This window comes from Tachysurus vachellii, chromosome 2, assembly GCF_030014155.1.
Source record: "Tachysurus vachellii isolate PV-2020 chromosome 2, HZAU_Pvac_v1, whole genome shotgun sequence".
NCBI classification, from domain to species: domain Eukaryota; kingdom Metazoa; phylum Chordata; class Actinopteri; order Siluriformes; family Bagridae; genus Tachysurus; species Tachysurus vachellii.
The window spans coordinates 1,483,071-1,503,070 of NC_083461.1; the positions used below are offsets into that span (position 1 = coordinate 1,483,071).

General features: G+C 40.1%; 1 protein-coding gene across 1 annotated transcript; it reads left to right on the forward strand.

Moving 5' to 3' along the window:
- Positions 1-12,955: 12,955 nt before the first annotated feature.
- LOC132858716 (zinc finger protein 503-like) lies at positions 12,956-15,951 on the forward strand. Its single transcript, XM_060889156.1, has 2 exons — positions 12,956-13,068; positions 14,907-15,951. Exons 1-2 carry the CDS (start codon positions 12,988-12,990, stop codon positions 15,810-15,812), a joined length of 987 nt encoding a protein of 328 aa, XP_060745139.1. The 5' UTR covers positions 12,956-12,987; the 3' UTR covers positions 15,813-15,951.
- The last annotated feature ends 4,049 nt before the right edge of the window (positions 15,952-20,000 follow it).

The window sequence follows — 20,000 nt, forward strand, 5'->3', positions numbered from 1 at the left end:
GAGATACACACAGACACACACGTGCACACACAAACACACACACAGAGACACACACAGACACCCTCACACACATACAGACACACTAACACACACACAAACACACACACACACAGACCAACACACACATATACACACTCACACACACAGAGACACACTCACAAACACACACACCCACACCCAAAGACACACACAGTCGCACAGACACACACACACACACACACACTCACAAACAAACACACACTCACTATCCCTCCGTCCTGATGTGTTGTTGTGTTCACTGCAATTATTTCATGTTCTCATTAATCTAATTGTTTGTGTGAATGTAATTGTGTGTTTGTGGAATTCTCTGAAGATTAATAAACAGTTGTGTGAGAATTCTCTGTAGGTTAATAAGAAAACTGGACTCGTATTTATTTACTGAGCTCAAAAACTTAATGAAGCCACGTGACTGAATCGGGGCGATGAAACGGTAGAGTGTGAGCAGGATGTAGGAGATGTGAATAAAATAATAATGCGTTCTCATGTCACAGTGTGAAGGACAATCTGACCTAGTGCTCATCTGCTACACTCTAAATCTCTAAATCTAGCAGAGGATTTATTTATTAATTCATGTGACCTTCATGTGACCTTCATGTGACCTTCATGTGACCTTCATGTGACCTTCATCAGTCTCCTGAACATTAACATGTCACTAAATTCTCTGTCTTACAAACATGAAGGAAGATATTGAAGAAAAGCTCTTCCAGATATCTTGACCTTGTTTGGATCAGTTCTACAATCAGTTCGTCTGCTGGTTAAACTGATAATTCGATGTAAATCATCAGTGTCTTGAGAGTCGAATCTCAGCCGCACGAAGACAACAACGAGCCACGATTCATGAAATTTATGAAAGTTCTGAATATCACAAGAGCAGACTGTTTATGTAGAATGTTCCAGAAACGTGAGTGTGATTGTAAATGTAGTGAAACGTGGCTTTAGTGTCGTGATACGTGACACTGAACAAACACCACCTTGTTCCCTGAGTTTCCTCTGAGACTTTGCTTCAGCACTAACGCTTTAATTGGAAAAGCAGCAGCTGCTTGATGTGAAGAAACGTACAGAATTATGTTGTGACCTTCTGATTGATCTCTCCTGGGTCCTGTTAACCCTCAAAACACACACACACACACACTATTCTTCCACTGATGTTTAAAAACACACTTTCATCTCTCACATGCTGGCACAAATCCTTACACGCCTCAATATGCTCTCTGCTAAGCTAATTAGAGCTGATTAAGAGTTTTCCAGCTGATTTGTGTGTGTTAGGTATTGTTCTTGCAGGTGTGTGTGTGTGTGTGTGTGTGTGTGTGTGCGTTTATGAAGCATACTCCTGAGCTATGATGTGTGATCCAGAGCCAGAGATTATTATAGATTAGACTCTGCTATTGTTCACTAAACTCACACAAACAGACCTGAGTGTGTGTGTGTGTTTAAATAAAGTAGTTACACAGGAAGTAATCAATATTACAGGATTTACTGTATCTGAGGTTACCCGAGGTCATATTTCTCCAACCTCTAAAGACACGTTTAAATGAAAATGAAATAAATAATATAAAGTATAAGGAATTATTAATATATTTATCTGGAAAATATATTTATACTTAGTTTTAATGAACAACACACAGAGACTCCATAGTTATAAAAACATTAATGTAAAACATATTTAAGGGGTCACGGTGTCTTAGTGGTTAGCACGTTCGCCTCACACCTCCAGGGTTGGGGTTCGATTCCCGCCTCCACCTTGTGTGTGTGGAGTTTGCATGTTCTCCCCGTGCCTCGGGGGTTTCCTCCGGGTACTCCGGTTTCCTCCCCCGGTCCAAAGACATGCATGGTAGGTTGATTGGCATCTCTGGAAAATTGTCCGTAGTGTGTGATTGCGTGAGTGAATGAGAGTGTGTGTGTGTGTGTGTGCCCTGTGATGGGTTGGCACTCCGTCCAGGGTGTATCCTGCCTTGATGCCCGATGACGCCTGAGATAGGCACAGGCTCCCCGTGACCCGAGGTAGTTCGGATAAGCGGCAGAAGATGAATGAGAGAGAGTGTCAAACATATTTATTATTTAATTTTCTGTATTTAAGGAGGTCTAAAATACTAAAGAACATTAACAGTCTCTCACACTGCAGGGTGTGGAACACTGTGGGACGTCGGAGTCCAGGACGATGAAATGAAGTGGTGTTTTAGATTCAGGGGTCATTAAAGTTAACGTTGATGCAGCAGTAAATTATGGAACGATTAAATCACAATTTTTTGAACTTGTCAGCGTTTTAAAGTCACTTAAATTCAGGGGTAAATATAATTAATTTTAATAAACGAACGTTTCCTAAATCCATCGATTATCAGATTCATTGATGATTAAATTGTGAAAATATTTAATATTGACCCAGTTTATGGACAATCAATCAATCAATCAATCAATCAATCAATCAATCAATCAATCAATCAATCAATCAATCAATCAATCATTACATTGTAGAACTATTAATACAGATTTATTCACTTGTGATGTTTAAACCTGAGAGTTACTGATTAATTCCCGCTCACTGTGACCAGTCGTGACCTGTACAGTGATTAAAACATTTACATTTATAATAATAACTTCTCTCACGTCTCTGTACTCAAACACCAGCTGAAGATTTTGAGTCAGCGATCAAACAGAATCTCGCGTCTCTTGTCCTAAAGAGACCCTTTATTTTCTTAGATCTATTTCAAGGCCATTTTCTTTTTTTAAAGCCCATACTCGTACTTCCTGTACAAAGAGGAAGTGCAGTGTGTGACCTCTGACCTGTCGCTTGGCAGGACCTTTGGTGGGAAAATTGTGTTTGGCAGCGAGAGCCGTTCAGGTGCAGACGTGAACAATAGTGTGAGTTATGAGAAGATACACACACACACACACACACACACACACACACACACACACTCACTCCATCACTGACACACACACACACACATACACTCCATCACTGACACACACACACACACACACACTCACTCCATCACTGACACACACACACACACATACACTCCATCACTGACACACACACACACACACACACACACACACACACACACTCACTCCATCACTGACACACACACACACACACACACACACACACACACACACACTCACTCCCTCACTGACACACACACACTCACTCCCTCACTGACACACACACACACAGTACATCACTGAGCACACACACACTCACTCCCTCACTGACACACACACACACACACACACACACACACACATGCACACACACACACACACACACACACACACACACACACAGTACATCACCGAGCACACACACACACACACTCACTCCCTCACTGACACACACACACTCCCTCACTGACACACACACACACACACACACACTCACTCCATCACTGACACACACACACACAGTACATCACGAGCACACACACACACACACTCACTCCCTCACTGACACACACACACACACACACACACACACACTCACTCCCTCACTGACACACATACACACACACACTCACTCCCTCACTGACACACACACACAGACACTCACACTCACTCCATCACGTGTGATAAACTCTTGTGTACTGTTCAGGTCACAACATTCAGATCATCACACTAACGCTTTAATAGTGAGTATTACACACATCAGTATTCAGTCCTGTGTGTTACACGTGAACCTAAACAGAGGAGTGTTTCAGTTACACTGTAAATAAACTCACACCTTTAGTGTTCATTATTTTACTGTTTATTATGTTTCTTTAATGTTCATTATTTGCTATTATTCAACTATTTCACTGAATGATAAAAACTAGCAACACATTTCACGATCATCCACACGTCACTTCCAAATGTATTACTGAGGAAACGCAGCAGCGCAGTCAGTGACTGAAAATTAATCACATCACACAAACAAAAGAAAGCAAAGTCTTTGATCTTCCTTTGATCTCACACACACTGGAGACTGAATTTAGCCTCGACCTCATATGTTAGAGACATTACAGAGAACAGGAACTACACACTGGTGTGAGGAGCAGATGTCTGTGTGCTGAACACTACTGTATATGTGAGGAAACACATACACACACAGACTCACACACACAGAGACACACACAGACACACACACACAGACACACACAGACACACACACAGACAGACACACACACAGACACACACAGACACCCACACAGACACACACACACACACACACACACACACACACAGACAGACACACACACAGACACACACACACACACACACACACACACACAGACACACACACACTCACACAGACACACACACAGACACACACACACACAGACACACACAGACACACACAGAGACAGACACACAGACACACACACACACACTCACACAGACACGCACACACACACACACACACACACACAGAGACACACACAGATACACACACACACACACACACACAGACACACGCACATGCACGCACACACACACAGACACACACAGAGACACACACAGACACACACACACACACTCACACAGACACACATTCACAGACACACACAGACACAACCACACACACACACACAGACACACGCACACACACTCACACAGACACACATTCACAGACACACACAGACACACAGAGAGACACAGACACACAGAGAGACACACACACATAGTCACACACACACACACACACTCACACAGACACACGCACACACACACAGACACACACACAAGCACACAGACACACACACAGACACAGACAGACACAGACACACACACAGACAGACACACACAAACACACACACATGGACACACACACAAAGGTTATCTGCAGTTATACACTCAGCTGACTGACATCATCACTTCAGCTTCTCTCCTCAAACTTCTCAGATATTTGCACCACATGATACCAGCTACTGATTCTGTGACCACAGAGAACAGAGTGCACTGAGACTCACACAGACACACACACAGACACACACTCACACAGACACACGCACACACACTCACACAGACACACATTCACAGACACACACAAACACACATTCACAGACACACAGAGAGACACACACAGACACACAGAGAGAGACACACACACATAGACACACACACACACACACTCACACAGACACATGCACACACACTCACACAGACACACACAGACACACACACAAGCACACAGACACACACACAGACACAGACAGACACAGACACACACACAGACAGACAGACACACAGACACACACTCACAGACACACACACAAACTCACACACACAAAGGTTATCTGCAGTTATACACTCAGCTGACTGACATCATCACTTCAGCTTCTCTCCTCAAACTTCTCAGATATTTGCACCACATGATACCAGCTACTGATTCTGTGACCACAGAGAACAGAGTGCACTTCTTTTACAGATGCAGACTGATCCTGGTGTAAAGAGTTATTTCCTTTCACACTGTCACACTACCTGCTTTTGTCTTTGTGAAGTGTTTGAGTGCAACTTCCACAAAAGACATGAGCTTTTTTGTCCTAGAGCGTTTGTGTAATTAGACGCTGCATGAGCTCTTTATTTCTCCTGAAGTCTCAGCTCGTCTCTTTTGTTAAATCATCTCAGTCTCTGACAGCTCGCCACGTCTCGAGCACTTTAAACACAAAACGCTCAACAAATTGCTCCATTTGGGCTTTAATGCATGCCGTATCACTCGCTAATTCAATTCAGTTTTATTTGTGTGGAGCTTTTAACAATGAACATCATCACAGAGGTGAAAGGATGAAGAAACCTAGAGAGGAACCAGACAAGGAAACCCATGTGGATGTGATGATGAGATCATAGTGCAGGTGACAACACTCAGGTTTACAAAGTTAACACAATAAACACTTACATATTTAATCATTTCTTAATATATTTTTTGATGACCTCCCTAATAAATCTAATTAACTGATGTTATCTAACTGAAATAAGCACACTTATAAATTGACATTAATAAAGTCTAAACATCGTCCTGCTTTCCGTGATGGAAAGAACGTCAACGTGAGCAAGAAAATGTGACATAGGGAAAGGGGGCGGGGCTTCTGAAGTGCACACCTGTCAGTCGATCCAGATTCACACGGTGATGAGGTTAAAATGTGGGGGTTCATGTGTAAAGATTAGCAGGTTTGAGCATCAGTGTGTTTCAGCTTCATGTGTTTAACCTCCAGTTTGTGTGCTTTAAATGAACCAAACAGAATTTCTGTAGTAATAAAATTATATAATAGTATAATAATAATAACAATAACAATAATAATAATAATAATAATAATAACTGGGGGTCACGGTGGCTTAGTGGTTAGCACGTTCGCCTCACACCTCCAGGGTCGGGGTTCGATTCCCGCCTCCACCTTGTGTGTGTGGAGTTTGCATGTTCTCCCCGTGCCTCGGGGGTTTCCTCCGGGTACTCCGGTTTCCTCCCCCGGTCCAAAGACATGCATGGTAGGTTGATTTGCACCTCTAGAAAATTGTCCGTAGTGTGTGATTGCGTGAGTGAATGAGAGTGTGTGTGTGTGCCCTGTGATGGGTTGGCACTCCGTCCAGGGTGTATCCTGCCTTGATGCCCGATGACGCCTGAGATAGGCACAGGCTCCCCGTGACCCGAGGTAGTTCGGATAAGCGGTAGAAGATGAATGAATGAATGAATAATAATAATAATCTTTTCTAGTGATTGGGTGAAACGGACAAAGTTTCCTCCACACCTGCAGGGTTTCGTCCTCATCCTGATGCTGATGGACGTCCTCAGGCTGGTAAATCCCTAAAGCACTCGTACTCTATTCACTGTGACACACTGAGACCAGACTAGTCACTCCTCTGGCAGTAATCCTGTTTCACACACTCCATCACTGACACACACACACACACACACACACACACTACATCACTGAGCACACACACACACTCCATCACTGACACACACATGCACACACACACGCACACACACTCCATCACTGACACACACACACGCACACACACACACACACTCACACACACACACAGACACACACACTCATTCCATTACTGAACATACACACACACTCACCCCATCACTGAGCACACACACACACACACACACACACACAAACACACACACTACATCACTGAGCACACACATACACACACACTCCATCACTGAGCACACACACAAACACACACACACTCACTCCATCACTGAGCACACACTCACACACACACACACACACACACACACACACACACACACACACACACACACACACACACACTCATTCCATTACTGAACATACACACACACTCACTCCATCACTGAGCACACACACACACACACTCCATCACTGAGCACACACAGACACACACACACACACACACACACACACACTATATCACTGAGCATATACACACACACTCCATCACTGAGCACAAACACACACTCCATCACTGAGCATATACACACACACTCCATCACTGAGCATATACACCCACACACTCACTCCATCACTGAGCACACACACACACTCCATCACTGAGCGCACAGACACACACACGCTAATATGCAAATGAAATGATAATTAATCGTAGAGAGGGCGTGGCTTGATGGAGAATGCGTTATGACACTACGAACAGCACCTTGGACAGCACCTCCTCTTCAACATGTTACAACACATTGTGCTTACTGCTCTGGCCTTTTAATAAACACCTCATTGTTTTAAGCTGCACCATAAACATGAAGCTCCTACACCTACTGATTGAGCTCCAGACTTGCTGAAATGAGGTGGAGTTTGTCTAAAAATGTAGTTATTTTTCCAACAACCTGCTAGAAATCTGTCTTTGCGAGACTAATAAATTGTGATCCCTACTTTGCTTTCACGTGTCTTTAAAGTCACCTGAAATCTTCTGTAGCAGATTCCATGTGATCCTCTGAAAGACTGCTAGAGGAAGAGACAGGTATCTTGGAGTATCATCAGCTTCCAGAAAGTTCTAAAGACAAAAAATATGGCAGCTGTCAGGAAAGAGAACATCATCCTTAATTCCGAAGGTTAAATCGTAACATAATCCTCAGCCCTGATTAACATCCTGTAGTGCAGCCACCCACAGATTTAGCTAATTACAGAGACACCATGAACAAGACGAAATCGCTGGTTAAGCTTTCGGCATATTCCTCTCTTTCTACACACGCTGCCCTATACCTGTGTCTCGTGATGTTAGCATCAAGTGTGTCATAAGAAATTACAGGCACAGCACAAAAAAACACCCTGTAGGCAAGATGAAGCCAAATCATGAATGCTAAGGAAACACCAACATTGACGGTATGGTTGTTATTTTCCCCAACATTTTAGAAGTTCTGAGGAATGATAGCATGGATCTGATTAGGCTAATGCTGTCAGAAACATTACAACCATAGCATATATCCAAAAACAGTTGTAGGCAGGAAGTGCACTTATTTACTAAATACACAGGCACTAAGTATTATCTGTAAAATTTTGTTTTCATCGGGGGGGTTACGGTGGCTTAGTGGTTAGCACGTTTGCCTCACACCTCCAGGGTTGGGGGTTCGATTCCCACCTCCACCTTGTGTGTGTGGAGTTTGCATGTTCTCCCCGTGCCTCGGCGGTTTCCTCCAGGTACTCCGGTTTCCTCCCCCGGTCCAAAGACATGCATGGTAGGTTGATTGGCATCTCTGGAAAATTGTCCGTAGTGTGTGATTGCCTGAGTGAATGAGAGTGTGTGTGTGTGTGTGCCCTGTGATGGGTTGGCACTCCGTCCAGGGTGTATCCTGCCTTGATGCCCGATGACGCCTGAGATAGGCACAGGCTCCCCGTGACCCGAGGTAGTTCGGATAAGCGGTAGAAGATGAGTGAGTGAGTGATTGTTTTCATGCTAATGTGTTTTAACTCTGGAAACTGCTAAACATATACCTGCACCTCATGCTACACCTTTCACACACATTTTGCCTAATTGAACATTATATAATGTGGCAGCTCTTGACAACCTTTGATGTAAATTATTATCTGTAACGTTGTCACGAATGAAATTCCTATGGCAACTTTAGGCAGATTAGACCATGCTAACATCGCTACACTGCCTGAAATACTATAATTCTGTTTGATATTAATTCTCTGACATTAGCTTTGGTCTGATCAGTTTAGCAACATTAGCAACTGTCTAAAAGAGCTTAGGAACATTTTCACAAAAAAACACTTGTACTGCTCTGCCTGTAATTTCTGTGAAGGGCTAAACGTTTAGTGAGAGTAGCATGAAACTATTTAGACTAATACTGTGTAAGAAATAAGTTTGGAAACATAAAGAAGAATAAATGTTCTGTAGAACTAAATCAGGAGACAGGACATTGTCATAATGTTTGGTGAAAAAATCCCTCCAATTTCATCACAATTTTACACTTAATGGTAAATATATGAGTGCTAAGTATTAGCACTAATATTTTCTGACACCATTTGGCTGAATCGTTGTCTCAGATTTCTCCACATGTGGCAATTCCCGTCCTACAAGCTGAAACTTTCTTTTATATCTGAGTTCAACTTTCACATTTAGAGACACAGATGTCCATCACAGTAAACATTAGCAAACCATCAAACCAAACTTCACTCTGTCATGAAACGCCGCTACATGTTTCATAGCGGATCATCTGCTGCCTGTCAGTTCCACTTTTGTGTTCAACGAACCCAAGAACCTCAAGGACTCATGCCTTATTTCTTTTTTTTTTTGCCTTGTTAAGATTAATAGAGAACATCGATCTCCGTAAAGCTTTTCTTTGTAATTTGTACTGTGAAATTCTTGGAACTAGGGTCACGGTGGTTTAGTGGTTAGCACGTTCGCCTCACACCTCCAGGGTTGGGGGTTCGATTCCCGCCTCCACTTTGTGTGTGTGGAGTTTGCATGTTCTCCCCGTGCCTCGGGGGTTTCCTCCAGGTACTCTGGTTTCCTCTCCCAGTCCAAAGACATGCATGGTACAGTAGGTTGATTGGCATCTCTGGAAAATTGTCTGTAGTGTGTGATTGTGTGAGTGAATGAGAGTGTGTGTGTGTGTGTGTGCCCTGTGATGGGTTGGCACTCCGTCCAGGGTGTATCCTGCCTTGATGCCCGATGACGCCTGAGATAGGCACAGGCTCCCCGTGACCCGAGGTAGTTCAGATAAGCGGTAGAAAATGAGTGAATGAATTAATTAAATTCTTGGAACTAAAGTAAATAATATCCTCCGAACCACCAGGTGTGGTGTGAAACACCCTGATAATGTAGATCAGTAAAGATAAACCTTTATTCGTCCCACAATGGGGAAATTTCTCTGTTACAGCAGCAAAAATATATAAAAAGAATAAAGAATCAAGACATAATATAATATACAGTATATACAAAAGCAAAAATATATAAACAGAATAGTGATTACACTGAAGACATATTGCACACAGGTAATATTGCACATTTTTCAAAATTTCTGTTATTGCACGTGTTTAAAAATACTTTGTTATTGTTTATTATTGCAGTTAAACAGTAATAACGGTGTGTATTATGGTGACTGGTTCACTGGGAGCAGCTTTGATTGTAAAGTCTACTAGCAGTTTGTGTCGCTCCTTCAGACACTTAGGATGTAACAGTCTGTCACTGAAGGAGCTGCTCAGAGCTGACACCGTTACATACAGGGGGTGAGAGTCGTTCTGCAGCAATGATGATAGTTTTACTATCATCTTCCTTTGTCCCACCTCCTGTACAGTGTCCAGATGAATCCCCAGGACTGAGCTGGCCTTCCTGATCAGCTTGTCCAGTCTCTTCCTCTCTGCAGTAGAGATGCTGCTGCACCAGCAGACCACAGCATAGAATATGGCTGAGGCCACCACAGAGTCAAAAAGGGTCTTCAGTAGCTCTCCCTGCACTCCAAAAGACCTTAGTCTCCTCAGCAGAAAGAGTCTGCTCTGTCCTTTCTTATAGATTGCCTCAGTATTGTCTGTCCAGTCCAGTTTGCTGTTCAGATGAACACCCAGGTATATGTAAGAGTCCACTCTCACAATGTCCTTTCCCTGAACGTTCACTGGTGGTAATGAAGTTTGTTTGTGCCTACGGAAATCCACCACCAGTTCATTGGTTTTCCCCACATTTATCTGGAGGCAGCTCCGTTGGCACCAGTCCACAAAGTTCTGGATCAGTCCTCTGTACTCCCTGTCATCATCATCTGTGATCAGACCGACGATGGCAGAGTCATCAGAGAACTTCTGTAGGTGACAGGTTGCTGAGCTGAAGTCTGCAGTGTAGACGGTGAAGAGGAACGGGGCCAGAACAGTTCCCTGCGGGGTTCCAGTGTTGCAGACAACCATGTCAGACTCACAGTCACAAGTCCTCACATACTGTGGTCGGTCTGTGAGGTAGTCCAATAAGGACTCATTTTACAGCTTAGCAGAAAGATGCTCATACAATAGATGAAGGTCACAAACGGACCACTGGTAAAGTGTAAAATGATGCCCAGTCAGCGGCAGCCCACAGTTCCTGGATCAATACACCTCTTGAGTAAGCCCCATGGGTTGGAGAGTATGGAGCTCATGTGTACATCCTTTTGTGTGATCCTCAGCTTACTAAAAAAAAGCCAGTATGTGCAAGTCATTTATAGTAAGTAATGTTGTACAGACTCATTCAAAAAAGTTTCAGAATTCAACCACAATATCACAACCTTTGATGTACGCAAAGATAACTTATGGCCGGAGCAAGTAGGGATTCCAGCCTGTAAGTGGTAGATCCCAAGAAGAACCTTTAAACCCTTTAAAATGACAATAGTAAACCTATGAGATCTCAATGCTGCCACATTGCCACATAAATGAGATAATGTAAGTTGCTCTGTATGAGGACGTCTGTCAAATGTCATAAATGTCAAAATGCCAAATCTCTGCCAAATGATCCTAACTCATGAGGGTATCTATCAGGGTGTTTCAGAGTCTGGGAACAAGCAGGAAATAGATTTCTTGCTGAAATCTACATTACTACTGTAAAGGAGAACCACACTGGGCAATGGGATTATTTGGCACTGACACAGAGATCTATGTGAACCTTGTTAAAACTTCCACAATTATGGGCTTCTGCTACTGAAGTCACTCCCCTGGACACACAGAGCATCTGAAAACTGTGTCCACTGCACCACAGCACAGCCCAGGCAGATGAAGGTGTTCAGCGTGAAAGCAGAGTGTTGGTTAACCTTCTGATGCCTTCACAGTGAGTCACATCAGTGTCTCAGATGACAGCTTGCTGTCATGGTTTGGGGCCAAATGTCCCCTTTAAGGCAAGACTCACTGTTAAGCAATACATAGGTCTCCTGATGAATCCCCTTAATCCTACAATTAAAAACCTTCATCCTGAGTGTGTGGTCTTGTCCAGTCACTGAAGCTGTAACGGTTGCTCAACACCTGGCTAACATAATTTATTTTTGGGTTTTATTTCATTTGTTATTCATTAATTATTTTGAAATAAATATCACAAAAGAATAAAAATGAGTACAGAGTCGGGTAAAAAGTTCTTTATGGGTTTGGTAAGAAAGCAGACCAGAAAATTCTACATTTCACTTTAATCTAGTTTTCACTACAATGGAAGAAAATCACATCCCACATAGTGTGAGAGAATCACATAGTGTGAGAGAATCACATAGTGTGAGAGAATCATTTGCCCCACTTAGCCTTTGAGGGTAAAGCAGGGGCTTTTTAATCTCGGCACCTGTGCAGCCATATGTGTAAATTTAATGGTGTAGTGCGCGCGCACACACACACACACACACACACACACACACACACAGCTCTGGGGAGATGATGCATTTTCTTCCTGTTGGTTATAAATGAGTTCTTCGTGGATTAAATGAGAAGCAGCTCTGGAGCTCCTCGTCTCTGGGACCTGCTTCGCTAAACTGCGCTACGAAGTCCTGAAGAATTTAAACGTTTATCTTTTATTAATTTAAGTGTTAAAATGATCACAACACACAGTGGACATTTTCTACATCCGGATTCACTCCAGCCACTGACTTCTGCTTCTCTCAGTCATATTGAGGTAAAATTACGACCTTTGTAGGAATGTGTTACGTAATCATTTTAATTTTGTGTTTTTTAAATGTTTTTATTTTTCTTTATAACCCTTTGCATATAAACAGGGTTTTATAAATATACACAAAAGAAAATATTTAAATCTAAACCTAAATCACTATGAAAATAAATCTTTTTTTCTTACATTATATCTTTTGGAATTGTTCTTTAAGGTAAAAATAACGATAGCTTTCTAAAGGGGTTCTATTTGGAAGCCGTTCTGGAAAAGAAACCCTATGTTGTAAAGGTTCTCCATAGAACCTGTAAAGCTTCCCCTAAAATCTCACCACGTGTTTGTTTCACCTTTAATTTGTGCTGAAATATTGATTAAAGAAATGAGAGAAACATTAGTCGCTGTTGTATTATTATTATTATTATTATTATTATTATTATTATTGATGTTTATTTGACAGGGACAAATGCATAAAACATTGCTTTATAAAATACAAAGTAGATGCCATGCATACAGGTTTATAGCCATGACTAATTTGCAACCCCTGTCCCTGGTTAGGCTTGTAAAGTTAAAACAGAAATTACAGAATATTAAATCAAGAATTTATAGCTATTAAAATACATTCCGTCCATAAGCTAAAATGGGCTTAAATAAATATAGCAATCACTATAAAACAGAGTCTAGACATATTTAACAATACAAAACACAAAAGTATGCATACAGTATGTCTGTGCATGCTGACATATGCAACCTTATGTTTACACACATTGCGTTGTATCCTATACAGTCAATGTTCACAGAGTTGTTTCAGTTTCAGCCACTGCTTTAAATGTGTATTAAAAACCTTGAGTCTTGTTAATGTTTTAATTTCTGGTGGTAAATCGTTCCATAAATTTATGCCTCTTACTAAAAATGACGTCTGACCAAATGTTGTTCTACGTTTTGCGGCTATACAGTTTCCACTGGTTGTGCCTCTAGTTCTTATTCCGCTCTTTTGTTTCACTACTAATTGACAGAGTATTTCTGGTGCAAAGTTGAATGAAATGAATGATTATGTAATATGTAATTATGTAAATGAATAATTTACAAAACTGTCAAAACTCAATATATTATGTTTCCTTAGAATGATGCAATGGTGCCATCTTATAGGTTTTTGGTCCATTACTTTTAATGCCTGTTTATATAATGACCTAATAGGTGTAATTTTTGTTTGATTGGCCTGACCCCAAACAGTGATGCAATATGATAGATGAGAAAATATCATGGAATGCATAAATTGCTGTGCTGCATTAATGGGTATATATTGTCTTATCAATCGAAAGCAGTTTAAATTAGTCTTGACAGTTCTACACAGCCTCTTTACATGACTTGTAAATTAGAACGAACCAAGAACAAATCTGTCGCACTTTTTCTCTCACACAATGCTGATGTGTTCAAGAGGCAGGAATTATTAGTACAAAGAAAGATCTAAAGGAAACAGCTAACAATAAAACGTTAAGGATTTGACTCGAGTCTGATTGGGGAAAAAAACCTAGTATGAAAATTAGATTTCTGTCAGAACGAATGCACAAATATTTATATGAATTATTTTTGTGTGTCATTATTAATATTGCTACAGGATAAATTCTGTTTATGTTCAGGATAAAATAGTTAACAAACAGCCTTAGAAAGTGTTTTATGTGATAAGTGTTCTATAGACATGTCGAGGTTAATGTTGAGGTTCAGGTTTGATGCCGTTGATGCTCATGTCGTGTCTTTGTCTGGTTTAAACTGCTAAAAAATCGAATGTTAGAATGTTTTTTAATAAAAAACCTCAATATTCTCCTTCATGTCACTCTACTGTGTTTTTTCAGCTGGATGCCACAAAGAGTCCACTTGCCCTCTTGGCACAAACGTGCTCACAGATCGGACAATCAGACCCAATCTCTTCCAGCGACTCATCAAACAGCTCTAAAGACTCTGGAGGTCTGACGATCGGCAACATCAGAGTTTATTCCAAATCAGCAGAGAAGAAAGATTCTGTACCTTCACTCGATGATCGGTGTGTGTTAAGGACACGGAGCGCCACCTGCAGACCGCTTGCTGTATGCTCTCCTAACATTCAGGATGAAGATGAAAAGAACATCAGAGATAACAATAAAAGTTCAGGTGAAACCTCTGAGACCATCAGAAATGGAAATTCAGAGATAAACGACAAACACGAATCTAAAACATCATGGACTGAGACATCATCAGTGGTTTGTTCCACTTCTTCCAGCCTCGGATTGGGTATTCCGCCATTTTCTACACTTCCTCTTCCACCGTTTCCGACAAGCTGTGTGAGTTTCCCTCAGCCACTTCTGCCTGCATTGAACAATAAACAAGGGACCTCCATCATTTCCACTGTTCCGTGTGGAGACCCGTACTGTCTCGGCTATCACTGTGCTGCGTCTCTTAAATCCACGTTTCCTCTTCTGTATCCTTCTCACACCATTCCTTCTTCCTCCACATCTGCAATTACGATATTTCCACGTGGCTTCATGCACCCTCATGAACTCCAGTCAAGTTTTTTTAACAGCGTTTCAACAGACTCTTCTGAGTCCAGTTTTCCCCCCTCAGTGGGGTACGTAGCCTCGACTCTCAGGACCCCACATCACACACTCGGACATGGCGCTCGGTACCATCCGTACTTCAAAAACCCTTCACCAGCACCTTCAAATTCATTTTATTCTCTACATGGACTCGCACTTTATGGACAAAGGCTTCATCTAGCACCTTAAAGGTTTTGTTTAGAGCCACACAATAGTGGGGTAATTTATTCATTTCTTAATGAGAAGTTACAAAAAGTTAGCTTTAATCAGAATCACGAAAGAACAATTTTAATAAAAAAAAAATCATAACAATATTATAAACAATTTCATTGATGTTATAGTCTTAAGAACAGAGACTGAGGAAAAATAACAAGTGTCACAAGTGGAAATTTAGAAGTTAATTGCAAAACTAGATGAAAAAACAAAAACAAACAAGAAACAAACAAACAAACAAACAAACAAACAAAAAAAAGCAGAAGCAATCCATCAGCAATCCGTTACCTTTTCTGAACATGTACTAATATTAATGTTAATAAATCTCTGACTGTCTAATGTTTCATTGATATTAAATGACTTGCTGTAAATGATGTAATTATTCAGCTGTTTTTATGTGATATATTTTTTTCATTCATTCACTCACTCATCTTCTACCGCTTATCCGAACTACCTCGGGTCACGGGGAGCCTGTGCCTATCTCAGGCGTCATCGGGCATCAAGGCAGGATACACCCTGGACGGAGTGCCAACCCATCACAGGGCACACACACACACACACACACTCTCATTCACTCACACAATCACACACTACGGACAATTTTCCAGAGATGCCAATCAACCTACCATGCATGTCTTTGGACCAGGGGAGGAAACCGGAGTACCCGGAGGAAACCGGAGTACCCGGAGGTATTTGTGAAATATTGCATTAAAACAATGTTAATCATCACATTGCAAATACGATCGTTTACTCCGATATCAGAACAGAGTCGTTCCCCAGGATGAATAATGTGCAAAATTTACTGAGATAATTAACAAAATTAAACACAATTTTTCTTTCCATTTTTAAATCAGTATGATAAAAAACTAAAACTCAAAATGTGATTTATAAATGTTTATAGTTAATGATTTAAGAAATAAAAAAATACGTTTTTTCAATGAAAAAATGTATTTTAAAGAAAATAATTCTCTTCCTTTATAAAATGCATTAATTAAAATGTAATCTTCTGCATTCTACATGTGCAGCGTTTTACATTAAATCTGTTATATAATTTACTCCCTTTATATTTAACTTGTCAAATAAAATTATATATTTTTTTATTAATAATAAATAAATCCTGTGAAATTCTACACTATTTGCACTTTTTGCTATTCTACACAACGGTAATAGTAAAGCATTTCAAATATAAACCAATGTGTAAATTTATTTTTATTAATTAACATCTGATATTATTTAAGATTAAATGTTAATTACTGTTAATTTCATCACTCAGTTTTATTACAGCATCAGTACCTCTATTAATTTTTATTCATCTTATTTCTTTACTTACACTTCTTCATGACAACAAAAAACCTCTAGAACTACACTGTTCTGTGCATAATTATTGGCACCCTTCATAAAAACAAGTGAAATAATTACACATAATTAAGCAAAACATTACGTACAGTAACTAAAATGTTGGACTCAAACAACAGGAGAAATTACTCAGCTTTTGGCTGTAAACAAATCATTCTTACTCTAATAAAAGGATTTACTTTCAAAACATATATTAGCCTATTTGTGTTGAAAAGAAAATTTCTTTCTTTTTTTTAAAGATCAGTTTCTATAGTAAATAATGATTTAATGCAACACTCACATCACTCACTCACTCACTCACTCACTCACTCTAAGTCATTGCTTTAAGGAACATGATAAGGAATCGGACCTGAGAAATGTTATATACTTCATTAACAGAGACTATAAAAGGAAATTAAATCTGTAGTCAAGTCAAGTCAAGTCAAGTCAAGAAGCTTTTATTGTCATTTCAACCATATATAGCTGTTGCAGTACACAGTGACATGAGACAACGTTTCTCCAGGATCAAGGTGCTACATAAAAACAAAGACAGGGCTAAAGACTTGTAAGTAGTCTTAGCCACATAAAGTGCAACTGTGCAACCTGGTGCAAACAGTGCAGGACAAGACAAACAAGACAGACAAGACAGTGCAGGACAAAAGACAGTGCAGGACAAGACAGTGCAGGACAAAAGACAGTGCAGGACAAAAGACAGTGCAGGACAAGACAGTGCAGGACAATGACAGTGCAGGACAATGACAGTGCAGACACAAAGTTACAAGACAATACAAAAAGTACAAAAAATGCAGTACACAAAAGACAATAAATAGTAAACAGTCACAGAAACAGCGCCAACCGACCAGTGTTAATACTGTATGTGTTAACATAGTATGTGCAAAATGGCTGAGATATTGTAAAATATGTGCAAAAACGGCTGAAATGTTGGGACAGTTTGTGCAAAAAACAGCAGACAAGGTGTGCAAAACAGCATGTAAACAGTTTGCTGGATTATAAGCAGCATGTAAACAGTATGTTGTGTCAGTGTGTGTGTTTTGTGAGGGTCTATGCAGTCCATACAGATGATGTGTGTGTATGTTGTGCTCAGTGCAGTACATTTCAGTTGTTGAGAAGTCTGATGGCTTGTGGGAAGAAACTGTTACACAGTAACTGTTACACTGTAGTAATGACGTCTGTCCTCTACTTTAGTTTCAGTGTCTTTATTTCCGTTCAGTCTGCAGCCCTTTAACCCATGTAACCTACAGGAAGTCCTGAGCTTTGGACAGAGTAAAGGAAACTAAGTGTGTATGTACTGTAAAGTCTCTCAGGATAAAGTTTCTAATGCATTCACTTACATTCATGCACACACACACATACATGTGCACACATACACACACACACACACACACACACACACACTAGCAACATTAAGCTAACAGAATTTTTTAATTGTCTTTACAGACAAATACATTAGTATATTATCTGAGTAAGTAAAATAAAAACTAAAACTAAAATAGTCTAAACACCAGGAGTGATGTTACTGATGCTCAGAGACACACAGATAACTTTATAAAATAGCTGTTAGCTAAATTAGCTTCAAACTATTTATCAGTGAAAAAGCCAAATAATTTACTTTTATATAGAAATGTATGAACAATTAAAGTTATAAATTAGAGACAGAACTTAACTAAAATGCTAAAAATTAACAGCAATGGCAGTTTTAATGATTCTTTTATATCAAAAATTCGTTTTGGTTTTTGATTAGCAAGATCCGAGGCTCTTCGGTCGAGTCGGATTTTTGAATCGACTCTACGAATCGGCTCTTTGAGTCGGTTCTTATAGACTCGTGCAGCAGGGCGTGTGTTCGGAGTGTATTTTGTGATTTTGCTTTTATAATATTTTATTTAGTTTAAGTTAATAATGTGTTTAGTGTGTTATTAATTAAACTGCAAATATTACAACATTCTTAATTGCAAATTTTATTTTCATTTTTTGTTTTCTAAATGAGAAATATATTCACACACTTAAAAATAAGACATCACTTATAAAGCAAATTTTATTTCATTTATTTATTTCTGAAACATAAAAATATGTACAAAATACGAAAATGTGTGTGTGGTCTATGCAGTGGTCCACATGTTCTTGTTTAAGTTCCTCCATACTGTATGTCACAGAGATCGTGGGCTTTCGGGAAGCTAAATGAGGTTCTGCGTGATTTCTATCTATATGTAAAAAACTCATTCTCTCCACTGCACTGGTGGGAGCGTAAACACAGATAAAAACAAACACCTCACTCTCATAAAAAGCGCTCACTTTTAAAAGCCTCTCGTTTAAAACTTCTTCTACTGTGTAAAATACAGGAATAAAATTGCGATTAAAAAGCAAGGCAACACCACCCCTAAGTGACGTGTTATGGCTTAAAATCACCAACCCATCCTTACTAATGTCGCTGTGGGTTTCCTGTAGCATTACAACATCAATACGCTTCTGCTTAATAAGTTCATGTACTTTTGCTCTTTTTCCATTTTCCCTTGCTCCATTTATATTAAGACTCGCAACTTGAATTCTGCTCATTAAAAAGAAGTGTAAATAAAACACACCACACACTTTATCAGTCATCATCAGAGTTCTCCCTGTTGACCTTCGTTATCAGTTTTTTTAGTCTAAAAAGTTCCTGGTCAATAAAAACACCTTCTCTTCTAAAATGCTTCACATCGTGAACAAACTGCTTGCGGTCTGGGAAAAACTCTTCAATAAGAACGTTCTTTTGTCACTTAGTGGTTCTTAAAAACTCCTTAATAGCTTCAGCACTATAAACAACATTTAACAGAC